Below are 19,357 nucleotides of genomic sequence, written 5' to 3' on the forward strand. Positions count from 1 at the left end.
TTGATGATGTGTATGTGGAGCATAGAGGCATGGGATGCAATCAAAACATGCTTTCGAAATGATTATTCATTTTGGTAGTCGAGTATTAGTGACTACTCGCAATACACAGGTGGCTTGTTATGTTAGTTTCAACCATGACTTCATTCATCAAATGCACCCATTAAATGAAAGCGAGAGTTGGGATCTATTTTGTCAGAAGGTGGGCACATCACGTCGTGCTAACTTTGAGACTATTGCGAGACCAATTGTTGAGAAGTGCAAAGGACTACCTCTGGCAGTTGTTATTGTAGCAAGTGTAGTTTCCAATTTCAACATTGACCCAGGTGAGTGGGAGAATATTGCTATGAACAATATTGCAGAAGCATGGTCAAGAATATTCTCATTGGATTACAATCACTTGCCATAAACTTGAAAGCTTGTTTTTTATAGAGTAAATACCCAAAATGGTCCATCGACTATAGCTAAATTCACAAATTGGTCCTCGACTTTCAATTTCAACTAATTAAGTCCTTAACTTTGTAATTTTAACACAATTTGGTCCTCTGTCTATTTGACCGTTTGTTGACTGTGATTTTTGAGGATATATATGTAATTTCATGGTCCATCGTCGGGTTTTTAAGGTTCTGGTTGCATTTCTAGACCGCACTGTTACATTTGAATCCACTGCCGAAAGCAATCTACCAAATCCGGTCGCCTTTCTTCATCCTCCCTTTGGATTCAATGTAGTTGAGTACGTACCAGAGCGAAGAAAACGACGTGTTTCCGAACCAGTGCAACATCATCCTGGAGGCCTCCACGTGCTCCGACGAGAGCTGAAGGTTCTTCTGGAGATCGTCAATCACAATCAACAAACGGTCAAATAGATGGAGGACCAAATCGTGTCAAAATTACAAAGTTAAGGACTTAATTGGTTGAAATTGAAAGTCGAGGACCAATTTGTAAATTTAGCTATAATCGAGAGACCATTTTGGGTATTTGCTCTTTTTTATATTTGAGAGTTTTTCCAGGAGATAAAATTGTTTGAATGTTGCATCAGTAGCTTCAGTTTTTTTTCAGTTTATTCCCATGTTTAGTTTGCTTTTATTTACCAAGTCTTTAGGAGTTTAATTGTCAGTTACTTGTTAGTGCCTTAGTGGCTTGATGTTAGCTAGTTAGTGGGTTAGTGGCTATCTTTTGTTTGTTAGTTTTTTTCTGTGTATTTAAGCAGTGTTTCACCAGTTAATAAATGCATCCTTTTCTCTAAAATAACCAACAAATTGGTATCAGAGCTTCTTTTCTTAAGGGATCTGTGAGTGAACCAAGGGAAACCCACCATAAAAACCTTACCTTCCTTTATTCAATCCATAAAATGGATTCTGAAACTCCTTTTACAGCACTAGCACCACCAGTGTTTAAGGGAGAAAATTATCAAATATGGGCAGCTAGAATGGAAGCCCACCTAGAGGCAAATGATCTCTGGGATGCTGTTAAAGAGGACTATGAAGTTCCTCCCTTAACAGATAATCCAACCATGGCTCAGCTGAAGAGTCATAATTTAAGGAAATCAAGGAAGTCGAAGGCAAAAGCTACCTTGTTCGCAGCTGTCTCCGAAGAGGTCTTTACAAGAATCATGAATCAGAAATCAGCATTTGATATTTGGAATTTCCTCAAAACTGAATATGCAGGAGATGAAAAGCTTAAAGGAATGCAAAAGTTGAATCTGATTCGTGAGTTCGAGATGCAGCAAATGAAGGAGTCAGAGACAATCAAGGAGTACACAGATAAGCTTCTTAGTATTGCGAACAAAATTAGGTTGCTTGGTTCAGAATTTTCTGATTCTAAGATTGTTCAGAAAATACTTGTAACTGTTCCTGAAAGATTTGATGCTATTATATCCTCCATGGAGAGTAGCAAAGATCTTTCAACAATCACTTTGGCAGAACTAAACAGTGCTTTACAGGCTCAAGAACAAAGGAGACTGATGAGAAGTGAAGGTTCTGTCGAAGGTGCACTGCAGGCTAAGTTACAAATCAATCAAGGAGAGAAAGACAAGAAGAAGAGTTCTAAGAAAAACCCACGTGATGCAACCAACAGCAGCAGAGGAGAAAAGAAGAGAGATTTTCCTCCTTGCAAGCATTGCGGCAAAAAGGGTCATCCTCCTTTCAAGTGTTGGAGAAGACCTTATGTGAAGTGTGGGAAGTGCAGTAAACTTGGGCACCATGAAAGAATATGCAAAAGTAATTCCCAATAGAAGGACGATGCCCAAGTAGTAAGCGAGCAAGAGGAAGAGCAAATGTTTGTAGCATCTTGTTTTACAAGCAGAAGCTCAAGCTCAAGTTATTGTTGGCTCCTAGACAGTGGTTGTACCAATCACATGACCGGTGATGAAGAAATCTTTAGAGAGTTGGACAAGTCCCAAGTATCCAACGTCAGAATTGGTAATGGTGACTGCATTCCTGTGAAGGGAAAGGGAACTGTTGCCATAGAGAGTTGCACAGGTACTAAATTAATTTCTGATGTTTTGTATGTCCCTGACATTGATCAGAATTTACTTAGCGTTGGGCAGCTAGTTGAGAAGGGATTCAAAGTCATCTTTGAAAACAAGTTGGGTATAATCAATGATACTTATGACAATGAAGTCATAAGAATTAAAATGAGAGGCAAAAGTTTCTTACTTGATCCGATGGAGGAGGAGCAAGCAGCTTATACAGTTACTTCGACCAACACACAGACTTGGCATAAGAGGCTAGGTCATTTTCATCATGCAGCAATTTTGAATATGCAAAAAAGGAAGTTGGTTCATGGCTTACCTCACATTGAGTCGGATCTACCAAGTTGCAAGGCTTGTCAATTTGGAAAACAAGCCAGACTTCCTTTCAAAAAAGGAGCCTGGAGAGCTACGGAGAAGCTGCAACTTATCCATACAGATGTTGCTGGACCTTATAGAACTCTTTCACTCAATGGAAGCAAATACTACGTTGCTTTCATTGATGATTTTACAAGGATGTGTTGGATCTATTTTCTCAGGTTCAAGTCAGAAGTTGCAGGTGTATTCTTCAAATTCAAGAACTGGATCGAGAACCAAAGTGGCTGTAAAATTCAGACTTTGAGGTCAGATAATGGCAAGGAGTACACCTCAAGTGAATTTGATAAATTCTGTGAGGAAGCTGGAATTGAGCATAAACTTACAGCCCCATACTCTCCACAGCAAAATGGGGTCAGCGAGCGAAAGAATAGAACTATAATGGAGATGGCCAGGTGTATGCTCCATGAGAAGGATCTTCCGAAAGAATATTGGGCTGAGGCAGCAAATACTGCTGTATTTCTGCTGAACAGGCTACCTACAAAAGCAGTCAACGGCAAGACTCCTTTTGAGGTGTGGTATGGTTATAAACCACAAGTAAAAAATATGAAAGTCTTCGGTTGTTTATGTTTTACTCATGTGCCACAAATTAAGCGTGACAAATTAGACAAAAGAGCTGAGCCCGGCATATTTGTTGGATATAGCTTAAATTCTAATGCTTATAGAGTTTTTCAACCTGACACAAGAAGAATTCTAATAAGCAGGGATGTAAGCTTCATGGAAAATGATAAATGGAGTTGGAACATTGCAGAAATTCAGCAGCCAAATGGTCTGAATTACGACGAGTTAATTGACGATCCTCCTGTTCGAGGCACTAGATTACTTGCTGATATCTACCAGAGATGCAACGTTGCTGTGCTTGAACCAGCAGGATATCAAGAGGCAGAGAAAGATCCCAATTGGAGGGCAGCAATGCAGGAGGAGCTCGCTATGATTGAAAAAAATCAGACTTGGGAGTTAGTTGAAAGACCTCAACATCACAAAGTGATTGGAGTGAAATGGGTATTCAGAAAAAAAAGAGAATGCTAATGGGTCACTCAACAAATATAAAGCAAGGTTAGTGGTTAAAGGGTATGCTCAAGTTTTTGGAGTAGATTATTTTGATACTTTTGCTCCTGTTGCAAGGCTAGATACAATCAGAATGTTACTAGCTATTGTAGCACAAAAGCAATGGAAAATCTACCAACTCGATGTCAAGTCAGCCTTTTTAAATGGCTTTCTGGAGGAAGAAATTTATGTTGAGCAACCTGAAGGCTTTGCTGCAAAAGGGGATGAAGACAAGGTTTATTTGTTGAAAAAGGCGTTATATGGCTTGAAGCAGGCTCCAAGGGCCTGGTATAGCAGAATTGATGAATACCTGCTGAAACTAGGTTTTGTTAAAAGTCCTAGTGAGTCCACATTATATATCAAAGACGATGGAAATCATTTTCTGGTTGTTTCTTTATATGTTGATGATGTTTTAGTGACTGGCAACAACATTGAGCTTATTAAACAGTTCAAAGAAGATATGATGAGAGTCTTTGAGATGACTGATCTTGGAGAAATGTCATATTTTCTGGGAATGGAAATCAAGCAGAGACGAAATGAAATCTTCATTTGTCAACAGAAGTATGCAAAGGAGATTCTAAAGAAATTTAACATGGATGATTGTAAGAGTGTGAGCACTCCTATGTGTCCAAAAGAGAAGTTATGTAGAGATGATGGAACAACTAAGGTGAATGAGTCCATGTATAGAAGCTTGATTGGTTGCTTGATGTATCTTACGGCAACAAGACCGGATATCATGTATGCTGTAAGTGTTCTTTCAAGATTTATGAATTGTGCTAGTGAGTCTCATTTCAAGGTTGCAAAAAGAGTTTTCCGTTATGTTAAAGGAACTTTAAGCTTTGGTGTTAAGTTCTATCAGACACCAAATTTTGAATTGCAAGGTTATTCTGACAGTGATTGGGCAGGGTCCATAGATGACATGAAAAGCACTTCCGGTTTCTGTTTCAACTTTGGATCTGGAATTTTTACGTGGAGTTCAAAGAAGCAAGAAATTGTGGCTCAATCAACCGCTGAAGCTGAGTTCATCTCAGCAACAGCAGCTGTCAATCATGCCTTATGGCTAAGAAAAATTCTAAGTGATCTGCACTTAGAGCAAAAGGCAAGTACTGGAGTTATGGTTGATAATCAAGCAGCTATAGCTATCTCAAACAATCCAGTTTTTCATGGCAAGACTAAGCATTTCAGCATCAAGTTATTCTTCATCAGAGATGTTCAGAAAAGTGGTGCAATTCGGCTGAAGTATTGCAAGACTGAAGACCAGTTAGCAGACATATTTACAAAGCCTCTTGCAAAGGGCAGATTTGAAGACTTGAGAGAAAGACTTGGAATTTGCATCTACTGATGCAAGGAGGAGTGTTTGAATGTTGCATCAGTAGCTTCAGTTTTTTTCAGTTTATTCCCATGTTTAGTTTGCTTTTATTTACCAAGTCTTTAGGAGTTTAATTGTCAGTTACTTGTTAGTGCCTTAGTGGCTTGATGTTAGCTAGTTAGTGGGTTAGTGGCTATCTTTTGTTTGTTAGTTTTTTTCTGTGTATTTAAGCAATGTTTCACCAGTTAATAAATGCATCCTTTTCTCTAAAATAACCAACAAAAATAATCTATGTTAAAGATCTTGTAAGGTTATGGGCCAGTGAAGGACTACTTATAAAGAAGTTTGAGAAGCTGAGCCTTGATGAAGTGGGTGAAAGATGGGTACGAGAACTTTTGGATAGAAACCTGATTCTTGAAAGCAAGCAAAGTTATTATGGAACAAAAATTAAGTCCTTTAAGATGCATGGTTTACAGCATGCATTTGGTGTAAGACAAGCTCAAAAAGAGAATCTTCTACATGTGGTAGCCGGAAATGGTTTCAATTTCTGTCTAAACGGTTTCCGTTGGCTGAGCATCCAATCAACAGATTTTGATGACGACACCCGTACATTATTACATTCTGCTTCTTCTATTACATCACGTCGGTCCATTTTCTGTTTTTCGGAGGCAAAATCTTTACATTTGAAAAGTTTCAATCTATTGAGAGTATTGTACTTTAGTGATGCTAGCATGTGCAAGAAGATTGTGGATCTCGTCCATTTGAGATACTTACCTCAGGTAGTTAGAGATTTTAGAATCATAAAACTATTAAAGGCTTGGAATCTTCAGACACTTGATGTTTATGGGGATGATGGAAGGAACAACTTGAAGAAGTTTGGACAGCAACAGGATTCTCAAAGTCGTCCTTCCAAACTGAAGTTGAAGCGAGCCTTGTGATTGCACAATAGATTTCTTTCTAAGAAGTCCGTACCTTGAGGAGGTGGTAATTACAGGTGAAAGAAGATGTTGCAATGAGTGCATTGACACCCTTGTCTATTTACCGCAGCTTAGGGGACTGTATATTAATGGCAATGTATGGGATTATAGGACTCCTCAAATGATTTCAATGAATAACCAAATTGGTCGGTTGAAAGGGCTTGTGGAGTTGTCATTTAAGTCTATGAATTTTGAGTGGAAGGGAATTAATGTTCTTAGCCAGTTGTCTAGATTAAAGGTGCTCAGGTTATTAATGTTTTCCAGCATAGGCAAGGAGTGGGAATTATCAAAGGAGGATGTATTTGGTTGCTTAATTTATTTAGAAATATTTTCAACTGATCTCAAGCATTGGAAAGCTAGTACTATTAATTTCTGGTGTCTTGAGCGTCTAACCCTTCACGATTGCTTTCGGTTGAGAAAGATCCCAGACAGCTTTGCAAATGCTTCAAGATTGAAGTCAATCGAATTAACACAATGCCTTCCTTCTGCGGTGAATTCAGCCAACCAAATGAGAAGGAAGGCAAGACTATGGAAACGAAGATATGGTTGTGATTGAGAAGGAAACAATACAGGTATGTAGGTCTCTCTCTCTCTATCCATTTCTCCTAGCTTCTCAATTGCTTTTTATTTCACTCTCAGCTCAGCTCCTTTAATTTTTATCTAAACATAACTTCATCATATAGTTTCATTATATATATCCTAATTTGTTTTCATTCATTCATGACAGCCTCGCTCTGATGAAGATGATGCATAGTTTTAATAGATGTAATATAATGTACCCTCTGATCTGTTAGTTTCTTAATCATGCATTGCAAGATGTATGTGCAATGCAATACTGAGTTCTATTTTCTATATATATATATATATATATATATATATATATATATATATATATATATATATATATATTCATACTTAGTTCACTTGTAATATTGTATGTTTAGTAGCTAGTTATTGGAAACTAATTTGAACACTTGTAAGACAATAATAGTATTCTATTGGAATTTGACAATTTGTTGTCGTGCCTGTCATTTGCTTCTATCTAGCTTGCTTATGTATTAAGTTTTGTTCTGTTTATTGGTCTGCAAATTGAGCAGTTTTCTTAGGAGTTGTTATGATTTGAGAGAGATCCCAATTGACTTTGCTGAAATTTCAACATTGAAGTCAATTGAATTTTCCAACTGTCTTCCTTCTGCTGTGAAATCAGCCATGAAAATTCAAGATGAGTAACGTGACTATGGAAATAACGATATAGTTGTTATTGAGGAACAAACATTTGATGTATGTCACCCTTTCTCTTTCTGAATTGAATTTTTCAACTTGTGCCATGCAGATTTAATTAAATTCAGTGACTCATGACAGGAATTGGAATCTGAGGAAGGCCTGAGAGAAGAAGAGGCAAAAGTGGATAGCTGTTAACACTATTTATGAGTCCACGAAAACCCAAACTCTAATAAATCAGTACGTCTCAAGTTAGCCTATAAAACAGTGAGTCTTGTTCAGTTATCCTTTTTTAATATAATGCTTCAACAGTAGAGTAGTTCATATTCTGCAAATCCATAGTTATTCTATATATTCCTAATAAATGGGTGACTACTTGAATTCAGGTAATGTTGGATGGGGAGCTTTGTATGTATGTGTTCTCAGGCTCCAAGGCAAAAAGCAAATCCGGGATGAGCATATAGAAGGTAGGCACAGCACATTTAAACTGCCACAGTTTAGACAATTCAATTCTGTGACTCCGGATGTTGGATGGGGAGCTTTGAATGTCTGTCTGACCATATTGACATTGATTTGGAGCGAGTGAGGATTACATCTTCCAACAGTACGTAGTTAGATGAAGTGTATATATATAATATTGCTTAGATGTGCAAAATATGTGTTTTTTTTTTTTTCCATATATTTCTACGAACAAAATTTGATTAAGGTTTATTTAACTATATAATGAAAATCTATTGATTTTGGTATAGAAAATTGAAGAAGTCTCCTTTTATTGAATTGCCAGGAAACAACAAATTTACTTTCTCTCTATCATTAGTCTGCCAGAAAATACTCTGCTTAGATTTGCAAAATATGTTTTTTGATGCATATGCAGATATGTTGTTGGAGTTGATGATGAGTGTTAACAAGCTAGCTAGCTAAGAAGAAAGCATATATATATATATATATATATATATATATATATATATATATATATATATATATATATATATATATATATATATATATATATTCTCATGCCATGCATGCGTTGGTTAGTTCTTGAATGATGAGGGATGTGCAATGCAATAATACTTCAATCTTCTATCTATATTCATACTTAGTTTACTTCTTATATTGTAATTTTAGTATTCATCAGAAACTTTGAAGACTTCTTAGATAGTATTCTATTAAAAATGAAGACAACAGCAGTGATGAGGAGGACCTAGCGTTACGACTCTACCAAAGTTTCGAGCGTCAAAGGTATGTAAATCTCATGATGCTGAATTTGAAATGATTGGGAGACCGATAGTTGAAAAATATAATGCAAAGGACTGCCTTTGGCAATTCTTGTGGTTGCAGGCCTTTTAATTTTTCCAAACTCAACACTCTAGATGAGTGGAAGAATACTGTCAATGTTCTAAGTTCTTCTTCTGCAACTACTCTAGATGATGAAGAATGGTCGAGAATACTCTCGTTGAGTTACAATCATTTGCCCCACAACTTGAAAGCTTGTTTATTATATTTGGGAGTTTTTTTTCCAGAAGATCATGAGATCTATGCTAAAGAACTTGCAAGGTTATGGCATGCAGAAGGACTCGTAAGGGCATTTAAGAATGAAAACTTTGATGCACTGGCAAACAGGTACATTCAAGAACTTATGGATAGAAATCTGATAATTTTAAACCAAAAAAGCTGTTGTGGAAGAAACATTAATAGCTTTAGGATGCATGATTTATTGCATGCTTTTTGTGTGAGAGAAGCTCAAAATGAGAACCTTTTGCATGTTGTCAAGAGTGAAAATAATTCTAATTTTCCTCAAAAAGGTTTTCGTTGGGTAAACATCCAATCTGCTACAATACAACATTTTACTTGGAAAAACTAGAGATCCTACATCAGTTTTTTGAGGGGGAAATCATTTTCAATTTTTAGTAATAACAATCTACTGAGAGTACTCTTCTGCTATGATAGACTTGTCAACCACAAAATTATTGTGGATTTGGTCCATTTGAGATTCCTAAGAGTTGGAAATGATATAGAACTGTCCAGGGCTCATGGATTCCTAAAGTCAAGATGTAGAGAGAGTATAGAATTGTCAAGTTCTTGGAATATTCAAACACTTGATGGTTATGGAGTTGTATCATATAGATTAGATGAAGGAAGGAAGTATTTGGAGTTTCCACAACTACACTATATTCGTTGCAATAAGTATTTTTGTGGAAATCCTCCCAATTTTGTTCATAAAGTTGATTGGATAAGAATTGAAGATTGCTCAGAAGAATACGTTACAAATATTCCATGCTTGAAGAAGGTACATATTATTGAATGTGAAGGCAAAAAGAGTAATGCCAGCTACATTGCGAACTTAGCCTATTTAGAGCAGCTCGAGAGACTTCGGATTTCAGGTATGGGTGAAACACATATTCCAATTATTAGTGATATTGTTCTCTTGAAAAACCTAAGGAAGTTGGCATTAGATGGTATGTGTTTTGAGTGGGAGGAAATTAATATTCTTAGCACGTTGGCTAGGCTAGAGGTGCTGAAGTTACATTGGAGGTCATGCGTAGGCAAAGAATGGGAAATACAAGAGGAAGTGCTATTTTGCCGGTTAATTGCTTTAGTCATCATTGATTGTGATCTCAAGCATTGGAAAGCTAGTAGTCATAATTTCCCAAAACTTGAGCACCTATTTCTTTGGCAGTGCCATAGATTGAGAGAAATCCCAATTGACTTTGCTGAAATTTCAACATTGAAGTCAATCAAAGTACGGTTTTGTCTTCCTTCTGTTGTGAAATCAGCCAAGAAAATTCAGGAAGAGCGACGTGACTATGGAAACTATAATATGGTTGTTATTGAGCAAGATAAAAGGTATGTCTCCTTTTCTCGATCTTTCTCACTTGCATGTTTTCAACTTAATTGTGCCAAGCAAAATTTGAGTTCAATTACTCATGATAGGGGTTCGAAGGAAAACTTGAGCGAAGAAGAGTCTTCAGAAGTGAATGAGTGATGCCAATATATTTTTGGGTCCACAAATACTTTGTTGATGGCCAGCGTGATTAGGCTAATTCGATCTGCATCTATCTGGCTGGGGTTGGTGTGGTTGATGAATGCAAGTCGTTGAAATTCCTGGAGTTGAAGGCTGAAACGAACTACAACACTGTTCAAGATTATATTGAGAGAGCTGATGAGGCAATGCAAGCCAGGCTGTAGTACAGTGGTTGAAAGACTTGGGAGGCATGAAGAGACTCGATCATGTCCAATTCGCTAACAGCATACCTGCAAACGAATGTGGCTATGCAGTTTTTGACTATGATTTCACCACTGAGGACAAAAAAGCAAGTTCTTCGCTTCTTTGTTAATGTCATTTTTACAGGTAGGGGCAGTTTGAAATATTAATTATCTCTGATCTGATTTCTCAGGCTAGCTCCTACTTAATTGCTGAGTAATAGCAGCGGTCCTCTGTTGGATATTGAAAGTTACTTTTAGTGGTGATGTTTTAGAGAGTGTCGTCCTCTAGGAATGGCTATAAGGGAATTGAGTAGAGAGGGGTTAAACACAAGATTATTAAGTATTTGAAAGCTAACCAAAATGGAGTATTCGTTTGCATAGAAACAATTTTAAAACAACTAAATGATTAAGTAGTGGACAAGGATAAAAGAGAGGACTTAGATTAAATAGCAATGTACAAATGCTTCTTAGTGTTTTAAATTTTAAGGCAAACAAAGATCAATAATGAAAGTGAAGGCGTTTAGCAAGTGCCAATGCCATTCTCATGATCATTGGGCTATCACCTAAGTTCTAATTCCATTCTCATGGCAAATAGACTAGATGATGCAATTAATCAAATACCTTGTGTGCTCTATCCCTTCCAACTCCCCTTTCTCAAGAGTGAGTTAGAATTGTGATAGGTTTGGCTATGGTGAATCCCTATTCTCATAGGTGAAGCACCAAATCCAAAATCCCTTTACAAAGTTGGGCCCTAACCAAGCAAGAGTCAAAACATTTTACCAACTTCACAATCAAATTCAATCTAAAGATATTGCAAGCCCTATGTTTTCCAATTTAATTCATGTTGACATTCATACAAAGCAATTCAATCTAAATCCCTAACTAGTTTAACTACTCATAATGAAATTGATAAACTAAAAGCAATTAAAGTAATGAACAATAAATTCAAACTACAAATTATGTGAAATGCATGTAAAAGTAAGAAATTGAGAACTTAACTTGATAGAACTTGTAGAATGTAAATCTAAAACAGAAAGTGAAAGCTACAATTACATACGTTAATCTCCCTCTAAATCTTCTCCAAAAGATAATGGAATACAATTGATTTTTTGTTCTAAAGGATTTGGATGGAGAGAAGGTGTAGAGGGAGATTGGAAATTGAAAAAAATAGATGAAAATAATGCCTAAAGATACTTTATACTTTTGGAATCGCGTCAGTTTAACTGCTTAGGTCACGGTGTGACCTTCATCGTGACTAGGCCTAAGCCTCGCAGGTCTCTGCTGGTCACGGTCAACGTCACACCGTGACCGCCACCGTGACCAGTATCTCTACACAGTATCTCTGGTTTCTAGACCCTTTTTCACATTGTAAACGTCCGAACTAGCATTTGTGGTTTTCATTAAAGTTGTAGCTCTCTGAGTTTCCTTTCTAATTCCACTTGAATCATGTTGTTTGGACACTCCTAGCTCGAGACATGCTCAAATTACCGAGACTTCGCCTGACAGAAAAAAAAAAAGTACAAAGCATAATGGTGTCACGCTGGCAATCACGGCGTGACCACCAGCGTGACCCATGTTTTTCACTTCAAAAACGCATATTTCTTCATCTCCTTTGTTCCTTTGGGTCCTCGGGTCATGTCATGATACTTCAACTCGCTTTATTTCATTTTCTTGACCTCTAATGACTCCCGGAACTTGCCTTTCTGTCAAGATGACTTCAAAACAGAACCAATTGAGCTCCAATTTACATGAAGTTACAACCAATGCCTCCAAATAACCTAAATGACACAAAGGAATCAAATAGGCACATACTTAGGTTCCAATTAACATGAAATCATATGAGTTTGATATCAATTATGCACATAAAAGTACTAAGAATTTGCACTTATCAAATCTCCCCACACTTAGACCTTGCTTGCCCTCAAGCAAGACAAAACCAAGTTAAGCAGATTGAATTACCAGGCATCATAAAAAACAATCACACAATTCCAAAGATCAAGTAAATGAGCTATGCACAAGAAATCATAAATATGTTGTTTCTCTTCGTACTTTGCAACAGTGGTGAAGTGAATGTGATACTCTCAATTGGATCAAAATATAAGGACCCAGAACCCCAAGTTCACTCATTGTTTTACATGGAATTTCTCTTAAGCACACATATTCACAAGCACAGAAATGATTCGATCCTCAACTTCCACAGGCCTAAAAAGTCGAGCCCATTAATGGGAACGATGCACACGGGCTCTCCAACTTTGCCTCATTTGGCCCCAAAGACCCATTTAGTCAGTGTGATGGTGTGACACAAGCCGCTCCACGCGTTTTGGCTTAGCGTGAGTTTCTCTCTTCTTTCTAATCACCTCTAGGAGACCTCGTCAAGTCAACCGCCTTCACATAGAGCTCTACGCTTTTTTGAAGTCTGTGCAATGGTTACCTGAATCCTACGAGATGGCTCACCTCATGTTTTTCCCTCTCATGCAAGGATAGCTTAAAGTCTTTTTTATCTTTTTCCATTGACTTTTTCTTATTTTTTTCAACCCCTCTTGCCTTTTTCATTGGGAGTAGGGAATGACACAACTCACTAGAATAAAAATCTCTCCTTTTGCCTTGTGCCACATCGAGAAAGTTCATTCCAGGTCATACCACCTTACATTTCAAAAAACTATCTCGTATACACTCCCATTTCGAGAGATCATTGACCTAGGTCCATGGAAGTGGGGGATTGAACCTCAAACAAGCATGCAAAACTAATATAAATCCTAGTTGGGTCCTATGCAAATCTCACACGGTGTAAGGGCCGATTTCCAAACATTTTCAACCAATTGAACCTATAACACCCCTTTCATCACAATTGCAAAGTAAAATGAACAAAAACATACTCACACTTTCAAATGCATATCCTATCTACCTCATCTTCACAAAAGCATGATCCCGAAGGGGATGACATGGTATATACAAGCTGCCCCTAACCTCCCCACACTTAGAACTTGTGTGCCCTCAAGCAAGACACAAAGCAAGCATACATACATCATGGGGAAAAGCGCAATGGGAGAAAGGAAATGCAAAACAAACAACCTGAAAACGGGAAAAGGCATATCGAAAGAAGAACGAGAAAGAAAAGATAGAAGGAACTCCCTTAAAAAGAGATGGGAACACAACCCCATCCCCCAATTCAAAGCAAAGAGCTGAGCCACAATTCCATCAACCACGATTCATGAGCACAATGGAGCTGTGCTGAACAACCACAATACACAAAAACACAACAATCAGCATAGCAAACGGAAATAAGAACCGTGTGTAGGTTAAAGCTAAAATGCAATAATAACCATGTCAGGCGAATACCATAAGTACAAAAGTCCTAAGGAAATAGACAACGAAAAGTAGCTAAAATAAAAGTACCGATACTAGATGAAAATAAGAACAATACGGAAAGAGGGAAAACAACCAAAAGGGTGCACAACACCCAACATAGCATAACCCCCACAACGAAGAGTCGCAAACCAACACCGCGTCAACAATCAAACCAAACGCTACACATCCCCCGGTGGGTCCTGCGGAGGGAATCCGATGCCAGAAAGGTGGGGGTTCTGTGCATAAAACGTGTGCCACTGTGCGTCCACCCGCTGCGTCAGATTAGCCTCCATAGTGCCCACCCGCTGCATCATATTCAGCTCTAAAGTGTTAAGCCGAGCAAACATGTCCTGACGTAACTGATCCAAAGTACCACTCGGAGCGTCCGGGGCGGAACAGGCGCCGCGCGACGTGCCCGGCCCGTAGGGTTCCATAAGGGCGGCGGTGTCGGTGGCCTATCATCAAGATCATCATCCGAAGGGTTACGGACACGAGAAAAACCAATGGACTCCAACCTCTTCCCATTAAAGGACTCTATCGTGGCTAACGACCGCTCATCATCCAGCTGTGAGCCGAGGCCCAAACCCCTCAACAAACAAGATAGGAAAGGCCCAATAAAGATGGACAAAGTCCGAAAAGAGGCATGCGCCTGAAGCATCCTGGCCATAACCATCTCCATATGAATCGGAACGCCCTTGACTATGCTGTACAATCACAACACGTCCAAATGATTGACCACGGTGGGGGACCCCAACCTACCGGTAACCGTGCGGGCCAACATGTGATGGAGCACCTTATATTCAGGCCGTGCTAGAGCGGTAGCCTTGGACTTGCTACCCGCATAGGGCTCCAGACCATGGGTGAGCTCAGTCCAAAACTCGCAAACAGGGATGGAATCAACATTGTCAAATTGAAGAAGAATTTTTTTCTGTATTGGCAAAAGGATAATACAATAGGAATTACAAATATAACTCTCTATTTTCTCTCTACAGAATTTGCTATGCTACTGGAAATTTTCGGATGGGATGATCCAAATGAATGAAGGATGTTGCCTATTTATAGCAACCAAAAAGTCTAGAGAATTCTTAAGCATTTAATATTATATTAAATGCATAGGAACTTGCAATGCAAGAAAACTTCTCCTGCAAATTTCCCCAAGCAAAACCTATGTCCCAAAACCTCATCTCTAGCTTTTCCCTTGAATAAAACCTATGCCCATGCTTTTCCCCTTTACAAACCTATGCCCAAGCATTTAATGCATTTGTCTTATTCAAACTTCATCCCAAGTTCCCTTAGGAAACCTCATCCCAAATTCCCTTAGGAAAACTCCTCCCAAGTTCCCCTAGGAAAACTCCTCCCAAGTTCCACTAGGAAAACCTCTTCCCATTCCACATTTGACTTTAATATTTACATTCTAGACCATTTTTCACGTTGTAAATGTCCAAACTAGCCTTTGTGGTTTTCATGAAAGTTGTAGCTCTCTGAGTTTCCTTTCTAATGCCACTTGAATCACGCTATTTGGACACGCCTAGTTCGAGATATGCTCAAATTACCGAGACTTCGCCTGACAGAAAAAAGTACAAAGCAGAATGGTGTCACGCTGGCAATCACGGCGTGACCACCAGCGTGACCCATGTTTTTCACTTCAAAATGCATATTTCTTCATCTCCTTTGTTCCTTTGGGTCCTCGGGTCATGTCATGATATTTCCACTCGCTTTATTGCATCTTCTTGACCTCTAATGACTCCCGGAACTTGCCTAGATGTGACTTCAAAACACAACCAATTGAGCTCCAATTTACATGAAGTTACAATCAATGCCTCCAAATAAGACACAAAGGAATCAAATAGGAACATACTTAGCTTCCAATTAACATGAAATCATATGAGTTTGAAATCAATTATGCACATAAAGTACTAAAAGTTAGCACTTATCAGTCTACAAAAACTCTGCTTAAATTAAAAATTTATTTTTAGTGTCAAAATCCCCCAAATGTAACGTTAAGCAATTGACCCACTTTATTATCTTAAATACATGTTCAAAAGATGATATTTGTTGTTGCCGTTTCTATTTAAAATAGACATGCCTTAATTCTCAACATAAAAACATATATTATTATTATTATTATTATTATTATTATTCATGTATAATAGTCAGTGGATCAAAAGTGAAATTTATTCTATTCTCTATCTATATCATGATTTCTAAGAGTTTTTTCCCAAAATGGTCCCTTGACTATCGCTCATTCTCAATTTTGCATTTCGACTTTTAATTGCACCCAATGTGGTCCCTTGACTTTTAAAAACTGCCCCAAATCGGTCCTCCGTTAGAAATTCCGTCTATTGAGTGTTAAAATGAAGGGCATTTTCGTCTGTTTACCTATTATATGCCTAATATACTCTGAAAAATAGTCGAGGGACCATTTTGAGAATAGTCGAGGAATCATTTTGGGAAAAACTCATTTATTTATTTCAGTTTTGTTTATTTCCATTTTTTTAAAGACAATCAAATTAGAATTTCTATACATTTTTTTTCTTACAAATATAAATAGTTAAAATCCACAATCAAAAGTCAAAATTTTAAACTTTCTCTACAAATTTTTTCCTTCTATCTAAACATACCAACTTCCCTCTATTCCTATCAAGTTTTACAATAAGTTCCGTAAGTTTCAAAATTATAATACTCATATACTTTTTATGTTCACATACACACACACAAACACACACACACACACACACACACACACACACAAACTTCAATAGACAATCAATCACTATGTATCACATTAAATATTATTTTTACCAATAAAAATAACATTACTATTTTTATCAGTTTAGACACCCAAAATGTACGCTTCATTTCTCGGTCAGTATGCCTTTGAAAATAAAATTATTATTTTTACAATCAATCGCTATGCTTCTAGCACTTCTTGGAACTGAGAAGTACGCGTCACTTCTCGGTCAATGACAAAATCTTAGAAAATATTTTTTAAAAGTTGGCTTAACTTAACTTGCAAGGCCATTAGTTTCATTCCAAAGTTAGTACAAATCATAACTACCATTTCCAAATTCCTATCTACCAAGAAGTACATCATGCTAAAGAGAGTCTACAACTATGGCTATCAATTTTATGTGTTAAAAGGACAAGTAAAATAAACCAAATGCAAAAATAATTAGCACAAAACAAGCAATTCTAAACCTAAAGCCTCATCATTTTTCAATATTACAAGTTCTTGTCATTTTGAAGTTTGTTTGTATTTTATATATGAATATTAATAAACTTAAATTTGAAAGTTAAACTTGTTTACCAAAGTACGAAACTTATTGTAAAACTTGATAGGGATAGAGGAAAAATTTGTATGTTTAGACAGAAGGAAAAAATTGTAGAGAAAGTTTAAAATCTATTTATATTTGTAAGAAAAAAAATCTATAGAAATTCTAATATGATTAGTCTTAAAAAATGAAAATAAATAAATGAATTTTTCCCAAAATGGTCCCTCGACTATTCCCAAAATGGTCCCTCAACTATTTTTCAGAGTATATTAGGCATATAATAGGTAAACGGACAAAAATGCCCTTCATTTTAACACTCAATAGACGGAATTTCTAACGGAGGACCAATTTGGGGGAGTTTTTAAAAGTCAAGGGACCACATTGGGTGCAATTAAAAGTCGAAATGCAAAATTGAGAATGAGCGATAGTCGAGGGACTATTTTGGGAAAAAACTATGATTTCTAATGCTTAACTCTACCAGTCGGGCATGGGAAATGGATGTATAACGTAATTTTACTGTACAACGAAGCTATTATCATAATTATTCTCTGTCTATGACTTGATTTATATTGCTTACTCCAACTGCATGGGAAATTCTCTATCTATGACTTTATTTTTATTGTTTACTCCAGAAGTTGGGGCATGTACGGAAAATGTATAATGTAACTTCACTGTGCAACAAAACTTCTATCACGGGCGGGGCATAGGAAATGTATAAAGTCACTGCACTGTTTAGCAAAACTTCTATCATAATTGTGGAAATTGTATAATGTAACTTCATTCATATATAGTTATTCTTGGGAAAAATTTCAAGAGTGTGTAGCGCTTTCATACAAGGATAGCCCCCTGGAGTTTTTGGAGTCTGCTCGCAATAGACGGGAGAGGGCCAATTAGTGAGTTTCTATCTAATGCTAAAACTTAAGTTAGCTAGGTAAGATTTACAATTGATTATGGGAAACTGTCATAGAAATTGTTTGAATAGAGATATAAAAATGTGAGCTCTTGGAGGTTAGAAAAGATATCTAGAATTCCTCCCTCAAAATTATTGTATGAAGGACCTAAATAACTTGGTTGATTCAAATTTGAGATTGTGAGTTGGACATTACCGCTGAATTCATTATCGCTAAAGTCCATTGCTTTTAAATGTGTTAGGTTGTCAATTCATTGTGAAATAAAACCGGAAAAACTTCTCTTAGTAAGTATAAAATACGTAAAGGATCTCTAATTGAATTTGGTAGCTAGCTCTCTAGAAATACTTGTCAAACTAAGGGTGTGTTTGGTTGGTGGGTTTGCCTATAAGAATAGGTATGAAAGTGATTGTTGTTGTTTGGTTGATAGGTTTTTAGAACACTACTATGGATTTCGAATACCCCATCAATTGAAAAATCCATACCCAAATACAATGAGGGTTTCATTCCCTTATTCATTCTCAAGCACTACTATTAGTAACCATTCCCATTCCACTCTAGTAACAAACATGTTAAATATTTTCACCAAAACCCATTACCATTACCAAGTATTTGATACCCATTCCGATTCCGATTCCTATGTACGAACCAAACACACCCTAAGATCTATCACTTATAGTGTTTGATTGCAATTCCAACTGAGCTTTGGTAATGAAACAACTAGCTTGGAATTATAGGATAGAATAAGTGATTCTAATTTTAACAATTGAAAAATATAGTCAACTATATTGTTCCTTGTAAGATCTCAATATCGTAATAAAGCAGATATATATATATATATATATATATATATATATATATATATATATATTCCTTGGATACCCATTGCAGTCACTAAAGCAATTTGGATGCAAAGAAGTGCCTGATCAAGTTTGCAACATTTCCATGCTCCAGTAAAAGTACTTCTCCCAGTGAATTCATTGACAGGAAAGAGGAGCTTCATGTTGCTTTTTATGACTTAATTTCAGTAGATGTCCCTTGTATTTGGTGACAATTTCAAATTTAGTCTCACACTATCATTTTTTTTCTATTTAACAACCCAAAAACTATCATATCTTGAGCACTTTTGTTCCTTCCGATGACTTTTTCGGTGAAACACTATTTTAGGCAAGAGTGATTTCGTCTCTTCATTTTTTTAAAATTTATTTTCTCAATGATTTAATTCT

General features: G+C 36.9%; 1 protein-coding gene and 2 long non-coding RNA genes across 3 annotated transcripts; all 3 read left to right on the forward strand.

Moving 5' to 3' along the window:
• The first annotated feature begins 7,282 nt into the window (after positions 1-7,282).
• Positions 7,283-7,919, forward strand: LOC109160556. The gene is made up of 4 exons (XR_002050761.1): positions 7,283-7,456; positions 7,538-7,636; positions 7,783-7,863; positions 7,898-7,919. It is a non-coding gene; the product is annotated as an uncharacterized LOC109160556 (long non-coding RNA).
• Positions 7,920-7,927: 8 nt separating this feature from the next.
• LOC109160526 (putative late blight resistance protein homolog R1B-17) lies at positions 7,928-10,827 on the forward strand. The gene is made up of 6 exons (XM_019308812.1): positions 7,928-8,000; positions 8,578-8,638; positions 8,738-9,019; positions 9,134-9,212; positions 9,261-10,243; positions 10,331-10,827. The coding sequence occupies exons 1-6, from the start codon at positions 7,928-7,930 to the stop codon at positions 10,380-10,382; spliced, it is 1,530 nt and encodes a 509-aa protein (XP_019164357.1). The 3' UTR covers positions 10,383-10,827.
• A 5,584-nt stretch (positions 10,828-16,411) lies between these two features.
• Positions 16,412-18,438, forward strand: LOC109160560. The gene is made up of 3 exons (XR_002050766.1): positions 16,412-16,425; positions 17,340-17,342; positions 18,353-18,438. It is a non-coding gene; the product is annotated as an uncharacterized LOC109160560 (long non-coding RNA).
• The last annotated feature ends 919 nt before the right edge of the window (positions 18,439-19,357 follow it).

Source organism: Ipomoea nil, unplaced genomic scaffold, assembly GCF_001879475.1.
Source record: "Ipomoea nil cultivar Tokyo-kokei standard unplaced genomic scaffold, Asagao_1.1 scaffold2848, whole genome shotgun sequence".
Lineage (NCBI taxonomy): Eukaryota > Viridiplantae > Streptophyta > Magnoliopsida > Solanales > Convolvulaceae > Ipomoea > Ipomoea nil.